The sequence below is a fragment of the Ochotona curzoniae genome, unplaced genomic scaffold (genome assembly GCF_017591425.1).
Source record: "Ochotona curzoniae isolate NIBS_2020 unplaced genomic scaffold, NIBS_Ocur_1.0 contig_3819, whole genome shotgun sequence".
In the NCBI taxonomy this organism is placed as follows: Eukaryota; Metazoa; Chordata; class Mammalia; order Lagomorpha; family Ochotonidae; genus Ochotona; species Ochotona curzoniae.
This window is the reverse complement of record NW_024466004.1, coordinates 36284938-36310370: the sequence shown is the minus strand read 5'-3', so window position 1 is coordinate 36310370 and position 25433 is coordinate 36284938. Positions and strand designations below refer to the sequence as shown.

Here is a 25433-nt window from a genome sequence, read left to right as displayed (position 1 = left end):
CAATGTTCAAAAGAAATTTTGTTGGATATTGTCTTAGAAATTCTGAAATATTAAATATTATTGCTACCTAAAATGTCATATAAACCTCCTAGTGGACAAAAATATTGTTAAGAGAGAAGAAAAAAATGAGACTCTTTTCTGATGTAAAGTATACTTGCTTTTAATTGAACATTGCTTTCATGAATATTTGATTTGGGAAAATATTATTAATATTACATTTCCTTATGAAGGACTATACCACTGTTTCTAAAATGGGGAAAATCTGTTGGGGGTTGGAGTCTGGGAAGAAAGCCCAGTCTATATAAAATTGTACCACATAATTCAAAAATTCAAAATAAATATATATATATAATAAAAAATATTACATTTTCCATTTTATATACATATCTGTTGAATTCTATTAAGATGCAGTGTTTCCATTACATGCAGAAATGATAGATTATATGATTTAAGTTAAGTCAGTGAGTTTAAGCAACAGTTATACCTTCTTGTCCTCAGAAAAAATCAGCAAAATAGGAAGTCATGTAAATATAGCTAAGTAAAAGAGATTACAAGGAAAGTTTTTTTTAATAAAATTAAACTTAAAAATTGTTAGAATCAGAAATTATTTAAAGGTATAATTTGGAACTATGTAAATTTAATCCCAATTTTTGTTTTTCAGAGATTTATTCAGTATTTGGCCTCTAGAAATACATTATTCAATCTCAGCAACTTTTTGGATAAAAGCGGATCTCATGGTGAGAATATTTAAAGTTGATATATTTTGTTTTTCTAATATTTTAAATTTTGGATGGAGAATATAAATAAATGTTATAAGTGATGGCTCTATTATTTAATGAAAATGCAAAAATAGTTATATGAAAGTAGCTATAAAATATTTCATTATAGACAACTCAGTATATAAAATAGCTATTTGTTTTTTGTCATTTTTCAGTGTTTAGAAAGTAATAGTTGAGTTGCTAGATACCCATTGTTTGTTTATGAAGATGTAAGAGATAATAAAATGAAGGATGCCTTCTTAATGGGAAAAAAGTGATCCAGTCTTAATGTACTCATATTTGGAGATTAAAAAATTTGAGCCACAACCATTTGTGCATTTCTCATATTTACTGATTGCTGATTTTGTGTAAGGCAGACATATCAAACAAGTAGACTGTTTTCAAATGACTACATGCATTAAGTGTGAGAAGGTTGTTACTTCAAATACCGAACAAAAATGAATGGAAAAATTTTTAAAAGACGTTTGTACAAGGATAGAACAATCATAGTCATGGAACACATCATGTCATAAGTAGTTTCATTAGAAGTACAACATTAAGTGAGGTTTGTCTGTATTGGAGGAGTTAAGAAAAGTTAGTAAAAAACAGAGCATAATTAAATTGAGGATATTTTATTAACAAATTTTATTTCCTCTCCCTCACCCAGGTTATGATATGTCTACCTTCATAAGGCGTTACAGTAGATATTTGAATGAAAAAGCTTTCTCTTACAGACAGATGGCATTTGATTTTGCCAGAGTGAAGAAAGGGTATGTTTTTTATTTGTCATGCTTACTGAAGTAGAATTAAGTTATTGGGGGAATATTGATTTATTTTATCTGAGTTTATGGACCAACACATTCTTATTTGGAAGGCCATTTACCATCATCTGATAAAAGAAGTTCCAATAGTGTTCGAGTTAGATTTGAGATTGTAGCACCTATTATAGCTTTAAGCAGAAAAATCTATATTACAGTTTAGTTAGCACACTATACATTTTATGTAATAAAATGACTTAAAAATCATTAAACATACATTGCATATGTATTTAAATAATTAAGAGAGAGAACTAAGATAAGGTTCATCTAACAAACAGTACTGTGCTGCAGATGAAGGGAGCTGTTTTAGTGTGTTCTGATTGAAATAAAACATCTTTTGGCAGATATCTGACTTTGAAAGGTTATATTATCAAAGAAAACACACACATGTACACACACCATACTAAAATGGATTAAGAAGATGTCACTGAAAAAGAAGCACCTGGATTTTAATGCATGATTGCTATTTCTCTATAAATAGATGTGTAGTCAGAAATGTTTGCCCAGAAGTTTGTACACAGCTGTATTTGTTTCTGGTGGTTCCTAATGTGGCAAGATTTTAAAAGAAGGTTTAGTATCTTAATCTCAAGAATCCACAGGAAGAGAGATAATTCTATCTCTGAAAGCTGAGCTAACCTCATGTTGGAGTTACTTTTTTATTATAGTGGTAAAAGATATAAACTTGCTGTTCAATGACAATTAGGTTCCTGTGGATGAATATAAATTCAGGGCTTTTTGTTAGAAATGACTCTAGTTCCTACCCCTCTCCTGTGACTGCTCACATGGCCTGGATCAACTCTAGCCAATTTTCCCAACTAAATACAGGCCTTTCTGCAATAGATCCACAACCCTTTTGAAATTTTCTATACCCCTTACAGCCACGTAAGGACACTTTGGGATGCTTTACCCAGCACCACCATGAGAGAGACTCTGAAAATTGCCATTAGCCTCCTCTCTACCTCACCTGTGTTGTCACCCTTTGACCGTATATAAATACAGGGATTCCCTCAGAGGTCTGTAGGTAGTTGTGGAATGCAGCTTCTCTCTGATACTCCCTTCAGCACCAACTTCCAGTCTCGTCTTCTGTAGCTAAACTCTTTACTCTGTTTGGGAAAGCTTCTCATATTCGCACACTTTTTTTTCACATGACAGTTTGAGCACCTGGTAATCCCAGATTTACAAATTTATTTGTAGACTTCCAAGACTTCCAAGATAAGTGCCTTCTTTATGAAAAGAGAGAGAGAGAATGAGAGAGAGAGCTTAATGTTTAACACTGTTACCTTTGTTAAAGATCTGTGAACATCCATTCAGAAATTCTACTGACCTCTTTTATCCATATGTCATCACTGTCTTCCCAAGGGCACTTCTGATAGAAAGAAAGCATATTTGGTTGAGGAGTGAGAATGGACAAATATGTGTAGTTTAAGCAAAGAAGAAAACTACAATCTTTCAATCCCTCAAAAAGGATCCCAAAGAAAAACCAGGAAATGGGGAAGGGGGATATAATAAAACAGGGTGTGTGGGCTTGCATTTTCCATATACAACAATGTTCTATCCTTTTCTTTTTAAAAAATAAAAACTGTAGGGCTGATGGTGTAATGAGGACAATGGCCCCGGAAAAACTACTAAAGAGTATGCCAATCCTGCAGGGACAAATCGATGCACTACTTGAATTTGATGTATGTACCTTACCAGAAAGTCTTTCTTATTGCAGTCAATATTGTCTTTTACTTGCAGGTGGGCTAAGATTAAATCCAGAGGTTTCCTCAAGAAACCACTTTAGATACCCTTTATTTAGATAAAATAGAGATGGGTGAGGTTCCTTACGTTTTCTAACCAGCTTACTACGTGTTCATACTTGGTTCATGGACAATTATGAGTGGTGCATTTCTGGAGGTTCCAATTTTGAGTAGGATGGTTACCTCCTGTGGTACTTGACTGGATCAAGTGTCTGAAAGTTGATATATAACTTGAATTAACTTGAAATAATTTGAATTCACTGTTAGGACTCAGGGAAACTGCAGAAATGACACTATCCACCAAAGACAATTTTTCCATTTGGTCCTCAATACTTGATCCCTCCTGGCAATATCAACAGGATTTCTCTCTGAAAACCATGCTTATATCTTACCTGTGGTGGTGGATACACATGTGATTAAATTGTATAGTCCAAGTATACACATGCACATACAGATTCCTACCAACAAACCTAATCCCAGGGAAAACACAGTAGCACAGGTGGATCATATCATTGTCAATATACAGATTGTGATTTTTTACCCCAGTTTCGTGAAGAAGAAACTGTGTTCATAGCTTATGAGATTGCTCTGTATTACTTCTTACAACTGCATGCGAATTTGAAGTAAAAGCATTAAATCAACACCTCAGTCATGCAAATGAAATACTTGGATATGTACGAAGACTCATAACTCACATTTTCTGCTTTTCTGTGCTTGGGGAATTGTCTAAGGCAAAAGTGTTCTTCAAAAGTCGTAAGTTAAATTTTCTGTTACAAGTGTGTGGTTTAGTATATAATTGAATCCTAATTACAACAGCTAACTTCTGTGAAGTTTCAGTAGCAGTAGCAAACCATCTGACCGTTTTTGACATATTTTATTGTGAGGACCTAACTTGATATCTATGTAATTGCTTCTCTTAACTCTTTTTCTATTAATTTTTCTTTGCTTTCCTTGCTTTTTGTGTTAAAAAGAAAAATCCATAAAAGGGAAAAGAACAGAACCTGAAAAGTTGTGGACAAGGATGAGGGAGTGTGGAAAAATTGTGCTCCTTTGTGTTAGTGATCGTAGTATTTGGTGAATACTGAATGTATATGAGTCTTAGGAGTTGTTTTAGGGGTGGCAGGCTAAAGTATTTTACTCTTCTTCAATATTGAATTTTATAAGCTCCTAGAGCCTAAATTCTCTCTCATAGTTTTTTTTAGATAGAAGAAGCATCAGAAATGTAATAGAATGTGCTAAAAGCAACCAAAGACAAGGTGTTAAAAGGGAGATTTGATTGAAGTGTGGATAATTGATTCAATAGAATCAATTTTATTTTATTAGGACCAACTTCAGTGACATGTTGAATTAGAATATATGCAAACCATCTTATAACATTGCAGGTGTTACCAAGAAGTTTGCTCAAGACTTTAGAGTGTGAGTGAATTTCTTAGTAATTATGGGAGACATTATTTAAGTAATCATTTGAGACATTTGATTTGAAAAAAATGAGGAGTTGGTGGTATGTAGTTAACTAAATTTTTGTCTTTTTTAGGTGCATCCAAATGAATTAACTAATGGTGTCATAAATGCTGCATTTATGCTACTTTTCAAGGATCTTATCAAACTTTTTGCTTGCTACAATGATGGAGTTATTAACTTACTTGGTAAATACAACTTCTGAAATATATCTGGGATGATGGGATATTGAATTATGTGGAATGGAACCATTGTTACACTTCTAGTACTGTAAAGTGAGTGCTTGGCAGAGGAAGTGTTATATGGAATGCCGTGATGCTGATAAGTCCACAGACGGTGGTGCTGGCAGAGCAGTATGGATACAGATGATAAATAGATCTTCAGGATGACTGTCCATTACAGTGTTAGCATATTTAGGATCCCCTTCCTAGTAAAAAGTTTTAATCCTCAACCTGTTAATTGGCAAATTACTGGTATCCCTGAACTACTGTGTTGTGATGATAACTCAGAATTGGTCTTAAATATCAGCTGATTGAGGACCCAGCAACAATGGTAGGCCTATCAGTACTGGTAGGGGGAAGCCTCTGCTCTTCATCTAATTCATACACTTCATTTCAGATACCGGGACCGTTTCCTTTGGAGTTAGTTTATCTTCTTGTTTATTGAGCTCCTATTGTTCACATGCCGTGCTCTTTGCATTTCTATGAGATGTAAAGATTTTTTTGCTTTCTAGTTTATGAGATTCATATACTACCTTTACTCTGGACCTCCGTGACTACAATCTCTCGATTTTATTTTTCTCATATTGCTCACATTTAGGTCAATAGTTCATTGCTACCCAAAATTTGGTTTAGACATACATGTTACATACATACTTCTGTGACATAAAGTAGAAAATCAAATAGTCACACTAGTGAAAGTTTGACCTACTGTAAAGATTTATTTCTGCTGTCAAGATCATCCATTTTCTAGAGTTATAATTTGTCAACTCACTTCCTGATGGCAGAAACGTAAGGAAACATCTCAGAACAAAACCTGACTTTTTTCCCTTTTTTATCCATTGATCATAGGAAACTTCTCAGTGGCCTGAAGTGTTACCTAGAGGAGAAATAGCAATATAGGAAAACAGATGCATAGGAAATACAAATTTTCACATGAAAGTTCAACTTTGAGTTATTTACAACCTGCTAGAGGCTGCTGTCTGACGTATCACACTGATTTGATAATAAGATGTTCTTGTACTTATCTAGCTTTATATTTTGGCACATAAGGTACTAAAGGTGACTACCCTAGGTCTAAGGAACATTTGATATTCTGTGGTCAAGATCTTAGTCTCTAGAGGTATATAGCAAGAGCATGAGAAGCACCTGAGAAGTCTCTACTCTGGAATCATAAACTCACTAAAAGATAGACTTAACCATAGGAGTATAGAAGACTTTCCTTTCCCTAACGTTTTACCACTGCATTGCCAAAGACATGCCGATGGAAGTTCATTTCTATGTGCGTATCATGTTCGAATATAAAGCAAAAATTAAAAATCATACTAAAAGACAAATGATTTGAAGACATAGGGCAAAATTCAGAACCAGAAAAGGCAGGAATATTTGAGTGATCTGTCCAGAAATTTATGAATAATATGCTAAGGAGATAGGTAAAGTAGAAAATATCCAGAAACAGCTGAGCAATATAAGCAGAAAAATGCAAACCTTGTGAAAGAACCAAAATAAATGCCAGAGTGACTGGAGTTGTGGTACAGTGGGATAAACTGCAGCTTACTATACCGACATACCATATTAGATCCTGACTGACATACCATATACTGACATACCATATCAGATCCTGGCTGCTCTGTTTCTAATCCAGATCCCTGCCAATGAACTCAGGAAAATAATGGAAGATGGCCCAAGTCCATATGCCTCTGCCACTGAGATGGAGTTCTGGGCACCCTGTATAGGCTTGGATATTGCAACTAATTTAGGATTGAGCCAGCAGATGAAAGAGTCATGCTCTCTCTCAAAAAAAAGAAAATGTGTCTATTAAAATAACTTAAATGGTAATAGCATTCCAAAGTGTAAGGACTCATGGCCAGAGAGGGTCATTCGTGAATTCTCTCAAACTTGAGAAATTAAACCAATTCTGAACAGCTTCTACCAAAAGAGATGTAGAGGAATGTTCCTTCATGTGCTGAGGTAGAATTGTATTAATGCCAAAATCAGACAAAAACATCACAAGAAAAGGAAACAGCAGACCGACATTTTGCATGAATGTGGATGAAAAATCATCAACAAAATATTAACAAATTAAATCCAAAATATATGAGGGCAGTTATATATCATTACAAATAGAAGTTACAAGACCTGGTTAATACTGTAATATAAGAAATATAAATTAAATTTACACATATTGAGAATGAAGAAGAAAAACTGCTTTTATTTTCTAGTTACATGATGTTTATAAAAATTGCAACAACAGGAGCAGAAACAGCCACTTAGGAAGAATAAAAGGCTAATGTACCATGTCAGTCACTTTCTGATATGTCAGCAAAAAGTGAAATTTAAGCTAAAAACACTATACCATTTACATAAGCATACCCAAAGTAAAACACTTGGATACAACTCTAACAATATCTTTCAATTCTAAATGAGGAAGACTCTAAAGCTCTCATAAAGGAAATTAAAGAACAGATAAATTGAGCAATATTTTAAGAAATAGGAAGCTTCAATATTGTCAAGATGTTAATTCTTCCAAAATTCATTTATATATTCAATATAATTTTAATAAAAATCCCACAGTGTTATTTTATGGGTATCAACAAATGACATCTGAAAATTTTTTATGGAGAATCAAAAGACCCAGAAGAGCCAATACAAGGTTGGTGAAGAAGTTGAACTGACTCTATTGTCCAACTTCAAAATTGTCTATAATGCTACAGTAATGGAAACTGTGGTTTTGGAAGAAAGAATAGACAAGTGAAACAGGAGAGGAATCAAGAAAACTATGAAAGTCAAGCAAAGAATAGCACTGTCTAAAAACATTGTATTGAAATATGGTCTATATAACAAATACATATATATGCAGTTAAATGAGTTTTGTGCTTGATCACAAACATAACCAATACCCAAATTAAGAATAAAACATCATGAGTATCATAAGAGGCCTCACTACTCCCTGCCTCTTACATTTATTTTTTATCTTTTTTAATATGTGGGAAATAAAAGTATACTGTCATTTACTTAGTATAATTCATTGAAGCAATATTTATAGTTATATAATCAATGATAATGATAGCCACATAATTTTATACCTTGTACTAACTGCCACCTACAAAAGAAAGTGTGCTATTTGTCATTTTGTTTCTGGCTTAGCATAATGATCTCTGGTTCCATCCACTGTGCTGCAAATCTCAAAATTTCATTCCTGTTATGATTGAGTAGTATGCAATTGTGTGTCTATATAACACAATTTGTCCAGTCATCAATTGATGGATGTCTGTATTGATTGTATAAGCTATTGTGAATTTAGTTATTATAAACATGGAAGTGCAAGTAGCACTTTCATATACTGATTTAATTTCCTTTAAGTATATTCCCAGGAGTGAAATAACTGAGCCATGTGGTAGACCTATTCTTGGTTTTGTGAGAATTCTCCATCCTGTCTTCCAAAACGGTTGTACCAGTTTGCATTCCCACCAACAGGGTATCAGTGCACCTCTTTCTCTATAACCTCATCAGAATTTGATGTTTTTTTATTTTTGTAACTGTGATGAAGTGGTGCTTCATTGTGATTTTTTTCTTGTATTTTTCCTGACTGCTAGTGATCCTCAGCATTTTTCCATGTGTCAGCCATTTGTGTTTTATATTGGCAATATGAAGTTAAAAATTTTTGCTTTTCTTTTGGCATTTGACTGTATGCCTGTGTGTATGTGTGTTTCCCTGGGTCACAGCTTCCAGCGTGTGTAAAATTGCTGGGTTCTACCTTTCATTCTAGGAATTAAGATAGTTGCAGTGATGAGGGTTAAAAGAAGGTAGGTGTGAAGGAGAATTTCATTCCTTCATGAATTCTGAGTTTACACAGCCTTCTCAGAACAAAGTGCTTCTTCTCCCTGCAAGGGAAAAGTTAATGTTATTTTAATCGATCAAGTGCTCTCCTTTGTGGCTTTGTTCCTGAATAAATGCTCTCTGACCTACAAAGGAAGCCATGTAAAGCTGCAAATATAGCTTGACCACCTATGCTGTAAACCAGCAGCTTGCAAAATTACACTCCCTTTTTGATTTTCAATTATAACAGCCCTGCAGCCAGAAGAGGTGAGGTTATTTTGGGGCTGTTGGAGTGCCAGTCTGACTGTGCCTTGAGCCAGTTTTTAAAATCTGTTGTCATTTTTAAGCTCTCCAGGTATCAGGAGCAGTGACCCTTCCCACAGCTGCCTAATTCCTTCCTTGATGGTTCATCCCATTTTCTGATAAGCTTCGTTCCTGGTGCTCATTTCAAATCTCCATACTTTATACTGTATGTAATTATTTTGTTCTGTTTAGTTAGCACAAGACTATGAGAAATGTGATTCTCCAGTAGAGACAGGTCATTAATACTGTCTTCTAGTCTAATCAGTTCACTTACTTAGTCTTAGAATCCAACGAATTTGCCATTGTTGACAGTCTGCTTTCTTGTATCCACTTCATAAACTTCCTACATATTCTAAAAAGAAAGGAATTCAATATAGGAAATTAGTTGTTTAGACTTCAAGAAGTTTGTGCAAAATGCATATTACGAAAAAAAAAAACTACATGGATATCAAATATTTTTTTGCACCAAAATAAACATTGGTAGTCCCATGAACTTTTGGGAGTCCTTCCGTCAATATCAAAGGCTTATAGCAATTATTTCTAAACTCAGCCTCCTGAAACAAGTCCTGGAGTAGTAAGTACTCCCACAGAAAAGCTACTACTTACTTCTGAAGCCATCCATGTAGGTTACAGTCAATGCAAATAGCTAATGCCTCAAGAATCCAGGAATCATGAGAAAGGATCAGGGGAACATTAAGAATGCTGCTGAAGAAGGATGAGAGGGAATGAGAAGGTGAGTCCTGCCTCAGTTTTAACTTCCAGGTCTCACAGATCCAATTTGCAAAAGATCGTTTGTATGTAGAACCCTGACTTCATGCTCATGATGTTTGGTTGAGGTAGTCATCAATATCAACTGCAGTGGCCTTAAGAGATTTTATCTTTCAGGGGGGGAAATATTCCTGCTCTCAAGATAGGTTGGGGGCCTGGCGTGGTGGCGCAAGTGGTTAAGGTCCTCGCCTTGCACACCCAGGATCCCATTGGGTGCCGGTTCTATCCCGGCAGCCCTGCTTCCCATCCAGCTCCCTGCCTGTGGCCTGGGAAAGCCTTGGGACCCTGCACCCACGTGGGAGACCCAGAAAGACCCAGAAAGACCCAGAAGAGGCTCCTGGCTTTGGATCGGCACAATATCGACCATTGCGCTCACTTGGGAAGTGAATCATCGGACGGAAGATCACCTCTCTGTCTCTCCTCTCTGTATATCCGCCTTTCCAATAAAAAAAATGATAAAAATAAATCTTTAAAAAAAAAAAAAGATAGGTTGGGGAAAAAGTAAATAAAAAAGAATAAGGTGAAAGCCAAGTCTATCTTTAAAAAACTTTTTTTTTCCACGATACAGATTTGTAAGCATAGGAGTTCATTCCTCTCCTTTATTTCCTTTCCTCCCTGTATTCCCCTGTTATTTGTCCCCAAATTGTTATAATGGCATAGTCATTCAGTTCACCATTACAAGATTATCTTTTTTTTTTTTAGATTGGAGATTTTCTCGGTAAGCCAGTTCTCTGCTGCTAACTGCTGTTACGCTCTCAGTGCTCATGCATGTCTGTTCAGGTTAAGGCTCATGGCCAGCCCTCTGCTTTTTTGCCTTTTCTCTGTATTCTTTTGTGAAAAGTCAATCATCTCCATTATCATGAGTTCAAAATCTTTTACTTCTGGCCCTACTGATGAACTTAAGTTTCCTTTTGTCAGTATTTGTAGATATTTGGTTTTAGATATTTTGTTTATACCTAAAACTCAGAATATATTTGGTCTTTTATATCTAAAGTGTCTGTTGTGTTTGAGGTTCTCATCTTCCTGAAATCCAGAGCCAGTCAAGAAGTGAACTTTGTTGATTCATTCACTTACACCTTCCTCAGGGTTCCTTGCTTCAGGCTTACTTCTGCCTCAGGAACATTGGATGTTCCGTCTTTATTAGTCACTTAACAAGTGAACACATTCATCCACAGGATTCTTCTCTATTGTCTTCAACAGCTACTTAAATGTTGTGCTACTTTAGTTTTTCTTTGTGTTAACTTCAACCATAAATAGCATTAAGAATGCATTTTCTCTTCCTATTAAGGTAACAACCACTCATTACATTTTAAAATGTGATTTGAAAATGATCATCTATTATCTAAATTAGAACTAGAAAATGAGGAGAATTATGAAATTTCTTATTAAAAGGAACTAGCACTTCAAAAGTTCTGAAAGTGTGTATCCTTGCCTTGTAACATTCTGGTATTGAATGGCTTTCATTTAGCATTTTTCTCAAAACTGTTCTCATTAAAGAGATGATATAAAAGATTTATGTGCAAGACAGTTTCCTAATTATTTTGAACTAGGTATTTTTCTTCATTTATTCTTTAATGGTCACAGAGTTACCTTATAAATATATTGTAAGTTAGTTTTAGTCAAAGGTTTCCTGGCAAGTGCTTTTATGATGCCAAAATCAATATTGGGGCTGCAAATCTTCACAAATGTTTTATGGTTATAAAGTTTTGACTTGCAAGTAAGATGCTTCCCTTTCTAAGTAAGGATCTATAGTATAATCTATAGAAAATTCAGTTTTCTGTTCAAGATTGAAATGACTTTTCATTTTATCCTTTTCCTAGGAAAGTTAGTACTAATATGCAAAGGATGATTAATCATAGCCTTATAAATTTTTATTGTGCAAATATCAAATTTGATACTTTTAAATATTGAAAATAATCATCTGTTATCTTTACTGTGAAAGAAAGATAGAGGCTTATTTTTGTGGTCCAGCCCCCCTGTGAAAATGTTATTTTTTCTAGGGCTTGCCCTGGCCTCGAGGGGGACAAAAGAATTTCTTAGCTCTGCATGTAACATTAAAGTGGAACATATTACCTTCTGTGCATTATCATTGTTACAGAAACAGCCATAAGATTATCACCTAAAGCTGTAGTAATATCTTTTTTGTTGAGTCTTTGATAACCATGAAAATTACAAATAATTTTGAAAATATCCTTAGAAAACAGAAATTCTTTAGCATCTAGAGATCAATTAATACCAAGTGCTGCCCAACACTAACCAATATGTCTTTGTACACAGAGAATCTAAATCGACACAATGATTTCTTCTTATTCATTGCCAAGCCTCAGCTGGCCTAGTGATACAAAATTGGGAGACAAACATCCCTTGATTATGACCCATTGAGAACCTGCTATCCCCAGGAACAGATAGAGTTAAATTTGTGTCCATTATTAGAGAGAGACAGAGAGAGAGAATTTATTAGATTAAGTCTTTGACTTACAAATTTGAGCCAAAGAAGATCTATCTTCGTCAGCATGTTAATTCCACCTATAGCATTAAAAAATAGAGCAGTGAAGGAAGTTATCCTTAAATTTAACCATTTTTAAGAATGCTCACTTCTCCCATGAATTTTACCAAATAGGAAACACTGTGTGGTGCATATCCCTGGTCCTTTTTACTTCCCTTAAAATAGCTTACCGGGAGGTCCATGTTCCTATTAAAAATAGCATTACCAAAAGACTGTCAACAGAAGTAATAACTGCCCTGGATAATTAGTTCTTTGCCTAATTATATATTATTAAACTTAACTTGAGAAAATTAAAAATACTTTTGAGGTAGTAAAATTATATGCTGAATGAAATAAATTACTCTCAAATATGAGAGAATGAAAAAATAACATGTGTTTAGCTGTGGGCAAATATAGAACAGTGAACTTACGTGGAAGATGCTGAGCCACCAGTAATAATCCAGGGTTGCCTGGAAGCCACCCAGACACTTGTTTGCTGTGTCTCCATCTGTAATGTCAATAATTACTGAGTGCAGGAATTAATGAGTAGCCAGTGAGAACACTAGTGAAGTAGAATATTACTAGAAGTACACTCACACTGCAATTATAAGGAAACTATCATACCTTAGTCAATGAATTATTAGACTTCAGGAGTGCACAAAAGATCAGCAAACTGAGCCTGTGTTTTTTGTCTGAAAAGCATGTTTTGTCTGAAAAGGAGGAGGAAATCATAAAGAGTTTATTAAACCATGTGCTGTTTTCATAAACCTCTATTTTATAAATAAAATGCATCATTATGATGTTTGAAGAAAATTATTATCAATAGAAAGTTTTCGATTTAGGTATAGAAAATTTTAAAAATTCTTTTTTAAAAAAGTTTTTATTTAATAGCTTTTTTAAAAAAAGATTTTGTTTTTATTGGAAAGTCAGATATACAGGGAGGAAAGACAGAGAGGAAGCTCTTTCATCCGATGATTCACTCCCTAAGCGGCCACAATGGGCGGAGCTGCACCAATCCAAAGCCAGAAACCCGGAGCCTCCCATGCAGGTGCAGGGTCTCAAGGCTTTGGGCTGTCCTCAACCACTTTCCCAGGACACAAGCAGGGAGCTGGATGGGAAGTGGAGCTGCCGGATTTGAATCGGCACCCTTATGCGATCCCAGCACGCGCAAGGACTTAAGCTGCTAGGCTACTGCACCGTTCCCTATTTAATGGCTTCTAATTCATTAAACAAATACTGTGAAATCATATAAAGAGTCCCCATATATCCCACATCCAGCTTCCTCTAATATTAACACATCTTATATTATTAATATGCACTATTTGTCAGATTAATAACATGTAGATTATTGCTTTGTGATATATAAATTATTTTTTGTAGTGAGCTAGTAAGAAAACAAGGGTGTTGTAGGGTGCACTCATAACTGTTGAAATTTTGATCATGAAGAGTTGTGGCTATTTCTAAGACAGAATGTGTGATGATGTGCATCAGGATTGTAACCCATATGACAGCTCATCTATATTTATACTAATTCTGTTTTCATGATGTACATGGCTTCATTGAGATAGCTGGCCAGCTTGGAACACAAACCTTTCTGAAGTGGCTTATCTGCTTTGTTTATGTTCCTTAATGCTTCTCATATGCCAAGTGTTTTGACTTAAACAGTATTTCAGGTTTTGAGTAATAATCTTCACCTAAGCTTAGAATCTGTGTTTTCTAGTTGTCTATCTCTTTATTTCTTCTAGAAAAGTTTTTTGAAATGAAGAAAGGACAGTGTAAAGATGCTCTGGAAATTTACAAGCGATTTCTAACTAGAATGACACGGGTATCTGAATTTCTCAAGGTTGCAGAGGTAAGTAGCAGTAAGTTGGGAATGTACTTTTTAAAATATTGGTCCATGCTTCTGGAATATATAATAAAATGTCTAATCCAGCAACATCTCTGCTACTGAGTTATTGTATGTTGGAGTTTAATATGACCTTAGATGTCACTTCATCCACACCATTACTGTAAGTTACACTCTGCACCACTGTTTGCCAATCAGATGATTACTTTGCATTAATGTTTCACTGATAACAAGCTCAGCTGATGGTTTACAAGATGGTCCATCCTTCCATTTCACCTAATGATTATTATTTTCTTTAATGTTTCATCAATGCACTATGTTTAGAAATAAAAATCCTGGGCCCGGCAGTGTAGCCTAGCGGCTTAAGTCCTTGCCTTGAACGCCCCGAGATCCCATATGGGCGCCAGTTCTACTCCTGGCAGCTCCACTTCCCATCCAGCTCCCTGCTTATGACCTGAGAAAGCAGTCAAGGACGGCCCAAAGCCTTGGGACCCTGCACCTGTGTGGGAGACCTGGAGGAAGCTCCTGGTTGTCGGCTTCAGATAGGCGCAGCACCGGCCGTTGTGCTCACTTGGGGAGGGAATCATCGGATGGAAGATCTTCCTCTCTGTCTCTCTTCCTCTCTGTGTATCTGACTTTGTAATAAAAATAAATAAATCTTTTAAAAAAAAGAAATAAAAAACCTTGAATAGCTTTTGACATATACTAATTGTACATATTTTAAAAATACAATGTGCTTATTTATTTGAAATTTGAAGTTTTAAAGAGAAGAAGAGACACAAAGAAATCCTCTATCTGCTGGGTCACTCCCCAGATGGCCACAAAGCCTACAGGTGGGCCAGATGAAGCTAAGTTCCAAAAGCTTCTTCCATGACTGCCAGGGGTCCACGCACCTCAGCCATCTTCTGCTGTTTTTCCCATGCCATTAACAGGGACCTGAGTCAGAAGTGGAGCAGCCAAGACTTGGACCATCAGTGCACATGGGATGCGGGCTCCACAAGCAGCAGCTTTCCCAGCTAAAACGTAATGATATTCTGATATACACATAGCAGAGCAATAATCAAATCCAAGCAATTTACATAATCACACTCTATTTAGTCATGTCAGGAACATTCAAAATCCTTTTGAAACAGGTAATAACTTACTGTTACTATACTGATTCTGCTGTGCTATAGAATTACTGTATCTCTCTTAGCCTGTTTTCTGTACCCAAAAAACAACCTCCCTCTTCTTCCTTATCCTTTCTAACTTCTGGTAATCCTGAGCTACTCTATATAATGTGCTCCTTTTTTTTTAAAATTGAAACCTAGGCTTGTCTTCAGAGAAGCCCTCCATTGTCCCTAGTGTATAAATCATAAATTTGAAATTCTGACCTTCCTCACTTTGTCAGGGATTTAAACACAATGCCCCTCCCCCCAAAAATAGAAGAAGTGTACATTTTTAAGACTTATGAAGTATGTCTTAGGGGTATTTCTTTATACATAATCACAGAAACCGTATAACCATATGATTAGTGTTTCTAAAGTTCTCTGTAAATTGGTGATTTTTCTTATCTAATTCAATTATTGATTCATACAGACAGTGGAAATTGGGACATTGATATTGCAGTCCTTTAGCAGGATTACCATTAAGTTGTTTCTCATGTCAGCTGGTTGCTAGGACTGGAGCGTTGTGTAACAGAAGCTCTCAGTCTCAATAGTAAAACATGCGATGTTGTGGACACAGGGCATTTGTGCCTTATTTCTGTTGTTTTTGTCATTCTGAGAATACTGTATAAGAATACATGTTTTGTGTATGCAATTTCAAAAGTGTTCCAGTTTATGTAAGAACTTTCAATTTGCATTTATTCATGGGGTAATAATTGTCACATTTAAATTCTGAGACCAAAATAATATCAAAGAAGATTCTTTTTTGGGCTTTGACCCATATAGCATATAGTGAGAATTTTTTAAAATATGATATTAGTTTGTGTAAGTTACATATGTGTTAAAGCATGTTCATGTGTCTTTATCAAATTTTTGTTTATTTATTTAAATGACAGAGGGACAGAAAAACATAGATCTCCTATTAACTAATTTACTTCCAACGTAGTAGCAACAGCAGAGGCTGTACCAGGTCAAAGCCAAGGCCTTGAGGTCATTCCAGGTTTCCCACATGGTTGGGATGCCAGTCTTTGAGCCTTTGTTGTACATGGGCTGTAATTGTTCTGTAAATTCTGTATAAAAATATACTGTCAGCAATATATTTAAATGTTTCATATTTTCCTGGTTATAATGCAAAGGCATTCTAGAAGGATACAATAAAAAGTAAAAAAAGTGGTCCTTTCTGGGGCAATAAAGTACAAACTGAACAAATTATTAAAACTAAACATTCCGTATCAAGAGAACTTTTTCATGTAACTATTTAAATTTAGTCTGTAGTTTTTTAGGTGTTTTTAAACCATGGAGGATACTTTAAATGTTATGCTCCAATTGATTTTCACTTCTTTTTGGATTGCAATGTAACTGTATGCATTTGTTTTGCCTATGTGAATAAAATCATTGCTATGTTATATTGAATGGAAAACTGATAAAAAAAGGGCATATGCTCAAAGTGAAATTTATATTTATAATAATTATTTTAATCCAAGATTGAACTGTGATATGTTTTAAACTTGAGTGTGACCTTCAAATTAAATATAAAAAAGTGCAAAGCCCTCTAAGTGATCTATTTTTTTTAATTCACAGCAAGTTGGGATTGATAAAGGTGATATTCCTGACCTCACACAGGTAAGCGACCCTCTCCATGGAAGAATGAGGATGCTTGAAATTATTCTATATTTTGTCACAAATAGACATAGTCTTGTAACTCTTTATTGGATTTGGAGTCTTGAAACTTTTTTGGAAGTAATAATTTCTGGATACTACCTTCTTTATTTTTCTAGCTTTAAAATATATTTCTGAAATGAATGAGAAGATGTTCCTGTGTTGTGATAATTGCTTCTTCAAAAGCAACAGAATTTACTAATTGAGCTTTTGCATTTTTAAACTTGAATAAAAAGGAAACTGAATAGTGTTAATAGCTATGAAAAGTGATTGTAATTATGATCATGAGAACATTTAGAATTTTCTTCCTACTTGCCCTAGTTTTCCACATGTCCCAGGATATCGAAGACAAACATGCATGGGGACAATGCCAAGTTATAGGTTTACAGTCTACATTAACTCTTGCCTTCTCCATGAAGTAGAGGAATTTTCATTTATAAAATAACCTTTTTCATTTTTTTTAAACAAAATGTGGTACTGGTACATGAGTGATTTTTCTGGGATACATCTAAGAAACAGCTACAGTTATCAACCCTTTCATCACCAAAATGTGTACTACTTCTACAATGTAGAATCCAGATCAATCATAGATGATCATATGACATTTCTCATAATTAAAAGGAACTGTTTTTATTAAGTACTCTTTGTTCTAATGACTTTTGTGGTAAATTTCTGTCCCAACCATGTCTTTCAAAGAGATAATGTTGTGGATATCATGGAAGAGAATGTAGAGCTAGCTACTATCTTACATGCCAGTTATGGATGTATGAATTCTCTATAAATTAAAACATCATTGTGATAGATGAAAATAAGTCATAATATCCTTATAATACCTTGAAATGCTTCTACATATAAAATAATGTAAATCTTTGATTTTCACTAAAAATTAGAGAAACCAAAATAAATGGCTTTCTGTATATGTATTATTAAGATACAAGTTAAATATCAGGAATTCTTCATAAATAAAATTCATAGAGCCATTCAGAATATGAGAATTTTTTAAATTTAAAATTAGGGTAATAGCTTCTTCTAATAGACAGACTGCTAGTATAAAATATTTCTGCTACTTTGAAGAAATAGTGTTCCTTGACTAGGGACTTACCTGAGCAAGACATATGTTAATCTTAAAAGGTGGATGTTCATGCCTCTAGCTCAGTGAAATCTCTTAGAAGTGGCAACCTGACTGTGAAATAAAAGAAAAAAAGAAAGTTTTGTTAAGTAGAGGCTTTCAGTGAAGGAGAAAATGAGTCTTCAGTCATTCCCCATGGTTCGGACAGATTAATGGAGTCTAGGAGAGATTCAAGAGACAGTAAAATACATTTTTATTTTTGAAATTAGAAAGTTAAAGTATATCATTGAAAGGATTTGCATATTTAGGTGCAAGTTTTTATATGGTAGTATTCATTATGACTTACACAGTCACCTTTCAAGAAGTTCAGAGACAGAACATTTCATTTAATGGTATCAAGTTTGTGTTTTCCAAATTTGGGAAACAGAGACTTCAACCTCACGGAAGTCTTTCCTTAAGTCTAAAAGATAATTTCATGGTAAAGCTCCCTTATAATCTCATAACACTCTATTGCTGTTGATCTTAGCTGCCACATAAACTTCCATGTTAATTTTTACTTTTAAATTAGCTCCTCATCCAAAAGTCCTTCTAGTTCAATTCGGCAATGTATGCTTAAATCCCCCAATACAAGATTATGGGGGGAAGTTTGATCATCTTCTTAGAATGGGACCTATAAAAAACGTGGAATCCATTTTCTTTATATGAATAAAATTTTAAAAATAGTATGGATGGTATACTTTTTAAATGTTTTAATTATGGTTGCTTTAGAATGTGAGAACTGTTGAGCTAACTACCTCACTAATTCTTGCTTAGAGTCCCTTTCACATCTCTACGGGAGCTGTCTTACCTGCTGCTTTATATTGTATATGACAATGTGGTCAGGTCTGAGAAAAAATGGGAAATGGTCTGGGGCTAATATTTTTTATAGTGTTAGACCTGGGTTGACTTAGACCCGCATCAAAAACTTCAGATTGTATAGATTCAGATAACTCCTCTGACATTAAAATTGGCCTCTACCAATCTTTTCTGTGGCCACTAAATCTTAACCGTGGCAATGTACCAAAACACCAGTTTGGAGAGAGTTAAGTAAGCAATTGAGATTATAAGGACTTCTAATTTGGGAGTAAAAATAGGATGCTCATTGTTACAACTGGATTAGAATTCCTCTTACAGCAAAATGAAAGAGAGGAGTTTAATATCTTCATGAATTTGATAGTTGTCTTTTATGTCAGAGAATACGCAATGAACACAATTTTGGTCATTTGTAGCCCTTTTTAACTTGTATACTTAATATCGTTGCTACAACATTTAAATGATTCATAAATACCACTGAAAATTTCAAAAAACATTCAAAGTATTGTCTTGTGTAACAAGTGAATATAATGCCATAACTGAGATCTTTGGCCTCAGCACTTTCAAAATGACTTCTCAGTTCTAGTGATCAAAAGTATCAATGATCTTTTGGTTATCTTTTTCACATGGTTGTAAAATGTTTTGTAATGTAATTCACTTAAATTCTACCTGGATGCTTTCATTTTTATCCTGGGTTTACTGTTTTTTGCAAAAAAAAAAAAAGAAGAATTTCTTAAAAGTATTATTACTCCTATTGGGTTTGTGTATATATTACAAATTCAGAATATCTCCATTTGTGAAAATGTTTCTTAGGTTTTGAATGCAGAAATTCTGGTTGATATGAAAACTACGGTAAATAAAAATTTCCTTTTAAAAACTGTACCACCAATGAATTGGTAACCATAATATATTGCGTTGTTTATAAGGCTTTCTCTTTCTTATTCTTTTGATGCTGTTTTTGATTGGCCTATGGACTGCTTTTTCTTTTTAATGATTAACTAAAGATGCTAATTATGAACTGTTGCCTTAAATTCATTTTGCAACAGTAAAGGCATTCTCAAACTTTTGCTCATTGGAAATTTAAGAAACAATTTTCATTTACTGTCTACTTCATGCCAAAATGTACATGGAGCTAAAGATAGTGTTGGGGATAAACTGAGTATACAATGGTATTTTCATCTGCAAAGAATTGGAGGAATTAGTTTCTATAGTTTTTTGTCTTTATATAAAATATAAATAATACAGCACTTTAAAAGTGTTGCTAACTTTATTTTAAATGGAATTCTTTTATTTGTTTTAGAGGCAGAATGGCAGAAAGAGAAAGGGAGAGAAAGAGAAACAGAGAGGAAAGGTTCTTCCATCTATTGGTTCATTCCCCAAATGGATGCAGTGGCCAGGGATTTTCTAGGCCAAAGCCAGGGACCTGGAATTCCATCTGGGTTTTCCATGAGAATGGCAGGTACCCAGGTGTTTGGAAAACATTCCACTGTCTTCTCAGGCTTATTAGTAGGGAGCCGAGTCTGATGTGGAGCAACCAAGACTCAAACTACCACTCCAATATAGGATGTCAGAGTTGCAAGTAATGACTTAACCTAATGTGCTATGTTGCCCTCCCCTACATGCAAAATAACTCTAAGGCAAAGTTTTATAGTCTTATGTTAGTAATAGACGTTTTTTCAACTTCTGTGATTTATTTATGACCTCAACACAATTTTTAAATTTTCTCAATAGTCAAGAAACTGTGCAAAACGCATGTAATTATAGACTGTCTTCCTTTCTCCATTGTTTTGTTTTAGATAACTAAACAGTTTGATGAAAAGTTACTTTTCTTGTTGCCCCATGTTTGTTGTACTCCATTTTATTACTACATCTAGCATTTTGTTTTTCTTTTTTTCCCTTTTATTGTTATTATTTTCCATTATATGTTTTATAGGCACAAAAATTCTTCCCTCCTCCTCTTCTCCCTTTCCCATTTTCCCTTCCAACCATTTTCCCATATTATTATGGAAGTGTAAACCTTTATCAACAGTTACAAGTTTAACATTCTGCTATTTAAGTACATCATGCATTGTAGGTATACGCAAAGGTAGAACGTCTAGTATCATGCTGTCAAGGTATATTTAACTGATTCATTGAAGTACTCTTTATGAGAGTACAGATGTGTATTCCACTTCTTGGTATGCATTTATTTTTCATAACCAGCGTTTCAAATTTAGATTTAACAACAAATCACACTTCCTTTACATTGAATTTAATATTGAGAGTACCCAAATATTTTCAAATTGTTACTAATTTCATTTTAAAGAACTAGAGAAAACTCGCATTAGCTAATTCACTTTCCAAATGCCTACAGCTGCCAAGGTTGGGCTAGCTTCCCTGTGAAACCTGGGACTTGACCCCGATTCCCTCATGAATGGTAGAGTCTTGAGTACTTTAGCCATCGCTTGCTGCCTCTAATATTAGCAGGAAGCTGGATTCAGGAGCAGACCTGAGACTTAGAACTAGCCATTCTGATACAGAATGCGGGGGGTGGGGTGTCAAGTGACTTCTTAACTGCTGCACCCATTCCTGTTCCACAAATCTTGTCACTGGAATGCAATTCTATGGCTCAATATATTTTCCCTGATTAGAATCCAAATGAAAAGACAGAAATAGGAGGAAGTTTATATCCCAACCATCCCAGCTTCCTCCATCACCATAGCCATCATCATTATCATCAACAACATATGTTATTTATCCAATAAGCATTTTTTAAAGATTTATTTATTTTAATTAGAAAGTCAGATTCCCAGAGAGGAGGAGAAACAGAGAAAGATCCTCTATCTGCTGGTTTACTCCTCAAATGGCTGCAATGTCTGGAGCTGAGCTGACCCAAATCTAGGAGTTGGGAGCCTCCTTCTGGTCTTCCACATGGGTGCAGAATCCCAAGGTTTTGGGACATCCTCTACTGCTTGCCCAGGCCTTAAGCAGGAAGCTGATTGGGAAGTTGAGCACTAGAACTGAGAAGTCATTTTGAAAGTGCTGAGGCAAAAGATCTCAGTTATGGTATTATATTCACTTGTTACACAAGACAACAGTTTGAATATTTGAGCCTATTTGAATATTTGGACCTATTATTTCTCTGTGTAATGTATAATAAAACACCATCACTTTATATTTCCTAAAATTTTGTTTATAAAAAAAGTTAAAGAACTTTTTATTAAGAATTCTGTTATAGTAAGTCTGCAAACATTTAGCACTGTATTGTAATTGCTGAAGTATCATTTTCTGTGTTAAACTGATTAATCCAGTAGTAAGACAATCCTGCTATTAACTATTAAAATCATTTTCATTTCCACACAACTCTAATTTACCCCCTTTTAAAAATTAAGCTATGATTTTCCTAATGTTTAAGTTGCACCTAATAAGTGAAATTTTACTGTATTTTCTTATTTCTGTAAAATATTTTTGTATTTGGGCAATTACATTTTTTACTTGGATAGTAACGCCTATTCCTTTTTTGCTGTGTTTTTATGGGAAAGTTGTGGTGAATTTGAGTTTTATGACTTAGTAAAAGACTATCTATTGTAATCTGTATGTTAAAAGCACACTGTAATGTTACTTGTTATGTAGTGGAGTTGAATGTGTACAAGATGGATAAGAGAGTCCATGGAATTTAAATATTTGCACACCAGATGAAATTATCTAATATACATAAGGTTCACCCATAGACCTTCACCATGCCAAGTTACCCTGATGTTGCAGTGTGCTTGCTTTGAAAGAGAACAATACAGACATTTATTTTTACTTTCTTATTGTAGGCTCCCAGCAGTCTTATGGAGACCCTTGAACAACATCTAAATACATTAGAAGGAAAGAAACCTGGAAACAAGTACGCCTTAGTTATATATTCAACTTAAGATTAAAAATAGTAAAATTGTCCTTCGTGAGATCGGATTTTGTTGTAGAGTGTATGCCAGTGCAGTTTGAGGGACTGCTTTCATTATCTACCTGCAGGCTGAGGCAACAAACTAGAAGATTGTCCTACCTTGGCTGAACCTGATGTTTTATGCATTTTCCCTTAGAAATAATTCACAATACGAAGAAAAGGAATTCAAATGGAAAGATCGAGGCTGTCATTAGATGTTAGTAGAAATAAGTCAGACTCATACGCAGCCTTGCGCACTGTTCCATTATCAACCCCCCTGTCAAAAAGCGTGGGATTCAGGCCTCTGTGCCTTCTCCATGGCAAGCATTAGGCACAGATGGCATGCTTCAGACATTTTTCTCAGAGGGCTTTTGATATGGAATAGCAAGCAAATAGTGATCATGTGCAATTTTAATGGAGCTTCACAAACCTAGATTTTTAAGTATATTTTCAATCTTTTTTTTTTCTAATTATATGCTGGGAATAAAAGGCTCAGATTCTACTTTTTCCTGTTAACTCAGCAGCTGTAAAACTTGTCTATTCGCAAGACCAGGTTCTTTCCAATCTTTTTTCAGAGTGATTCTCCCAGTCCTGGGTACTTACCTACCTTCTTTTCTGCGTGTGCAAAGCTTGTGCATCCTGCAGTCCCACCCTCTCATCCATGAACTGCCCTGTGTTTTTAAAAATTTCTCTGACATGTGTGATTTGGGTGTATCTTTCTGATTCTAAAGATCAGGAAGTGCATTACACTTCATTATTTAAACACCTAGCATAGGTACTTCTGCAGAACTTGAAATCTATCGTAGTTGGTAGTACCAGTTTTCATGGACTTCACTTAGGATGAGAGCAGGAGTTAGCAGAGAGCCAATGAACTCCTACTCAGAGCTGCAGGCAGATCCTTGGCTTTATCTGTGGCAAAGCCATCAAGAGGCAACTCCCTCCCTTCTTGGCTCTGAGTATTCTCTGAGAATCTAGGCTGTGTCTCCGTGTGACATTTTCTGGCTGGTTATTTCTCTTGCTTAGTGTTACTTCTCTCATCTTTTCTGAGTTAATACAGAAATGATTTCTCAATGCACAATGACATGTAACAGTATAGGATTCTTCAAGCAGTTAATCCAGGACCATTTAAATCATGGATGCCAGTCCTGGGTCTGGCTAAATTTCAGTGTTGCCAGAACACAAACAGACTTGTGGTAGAGTGTATGACGTCACAGTAACAGGAGCCCACTTCCCAGGTACTGCAGAGAAGGCCCTCCTTTAGGGCTTTCAGGAAAGCAGATGGGTTACCTAGCATATCCATAGGGTGAAGAAAGGAAGCCTCTTAAATGAAGGACATGTGCATATCTGCTGGAATGGTCACATGCTCGCGCGGTGCTGGACGCACACTGGCCTCCGGTTTTTCTCCATGTTTTCCCTGTCCACTCCCTCATGCCCCGCCAGGACGCTCCAGAATTTCCTTAGCTCTGTGCGTCTGAATTCGCCCTCTTGTGGCCACTGGAAGGAGCTTTCAGAAAAATTAGCTTGAACTGGTGAACTAACATTTCTAGGGAAGTGAAATAAAAACTCAGTGACCTATTTAAATTATTTTTTCTTAGAATAAATTTTTCTTCAGAAATCATTTTATGCTTGTCATATTCTTTTCTGAATTGGCTAAGACCACATTTGAATTTATCTTATGCTTATTCCCTATATTTTTTTAAATGAGTTATTGTAGTTAACTATTTTCTTCTTTGTATGTTTGTGCTTACCTGGGAATTTAAGTGAAGGGTGAGTACTGTGTTGAGTGGCTTTTTTGCATTTGTTAATTGGCAAAAATGCAAAAAACACTCTTCAGATTCCACATTTGATATTTAAAACCGATTTCTGTCCATTTTACACATTTGTGTTTTTATATGCTTTATTTTTGTCTCTTACGGTGACTGGCATAAATAGTTTTATTTTCATTTTGGTCTTTTTGCATCAAAATTACATATATTCCCCTTAGATCTCAGAAATCAAAGATTTTTCATTTCTTAGTGAAAAAAAAAATCCCGATGACATATGGCAGAAAGGACACCTTTCTTTTAAACAAATGATTGATTAAAACTTTCTTTTAAATAGTATATAAACTATTCTAATCTCTATATCAAGCACTTACATCTTTATTATGATATGTGTAGCCTTTGTATTTAGTGTTGTGTTATATTTCCTGATATATTCATTTTGACATTGTATGCAATATTGTATGTTATACCTGTGCATACTGTCTGTACCTATGATTTTAAGGGCAGAAGGAAGAAATTTGCTTTATTTTAAGTGTAAGTTTACTAAATATCAAAGGTACTGGAAATGTGAAATACTTCTTGTATAATTTCAATTATTTGGAATATATAGATAGGGCTTCTTTTTTACATTTTTTTTGGAGGGAGGGCTAACATTTATACTTAAAACTATTAAGATTTTTGAAGAAAACCTTGTCATTTACTATGAAACTGTTTTCATAGTAAATCTGCAAATTTGCTTGCAGCATTTTGCAGAATTTGAAGTAGCTCCTATATGGTCTTCTAAAATTATCTTACTCCTTATTTTGCCCGATGCACTTCACAATGT

The 25433-nt window shown here is 34.9% G+C and overlaps 1 protein-coding gene across 8 annotated transcripts in view; it reads left to right on the top strand.

Moving 5' to 3' along the window:
• The window catches only part of SNAP91 (synaptosome associated protein 91), a 121267-nt gene that overhangs the window by 47425 nt on the left and 48409 nt on the right, over nt 1–25433 (top strand). For 7 of the 8 annotated variants that reach the window (XM_040983701.1, XM_040983697.1, XM_040983699.1 and 4 more), the window contains 7 exons: nt 662–737; nt 1426–1528; nt 3162–3255; nt 4850–4961; nt 14112–14218; nt 16939–16980; nt 22738–22808. In XM_040983701.1, coding sequence (XP_040839635.1) covers nt 662–737; nt 1426–1528; nt 3162–3255; nt 4850–4961; nt 14112–14218; nt 16939–16980; nt 22738–22808 — 605 coding nt within the window. Of the gene's footprint in view, nt 1–661; nt 738–1425; nt 1529–3161; nt 3256–4849; nt 4962–14111; nt 14219–16938; nt 16981–22737; nt 22809–24605; nt 24612–25433 lie in introns of all 8 variants that reach the window. The other variant, XM_040983696.1, reaches the window with a different exon arrangement.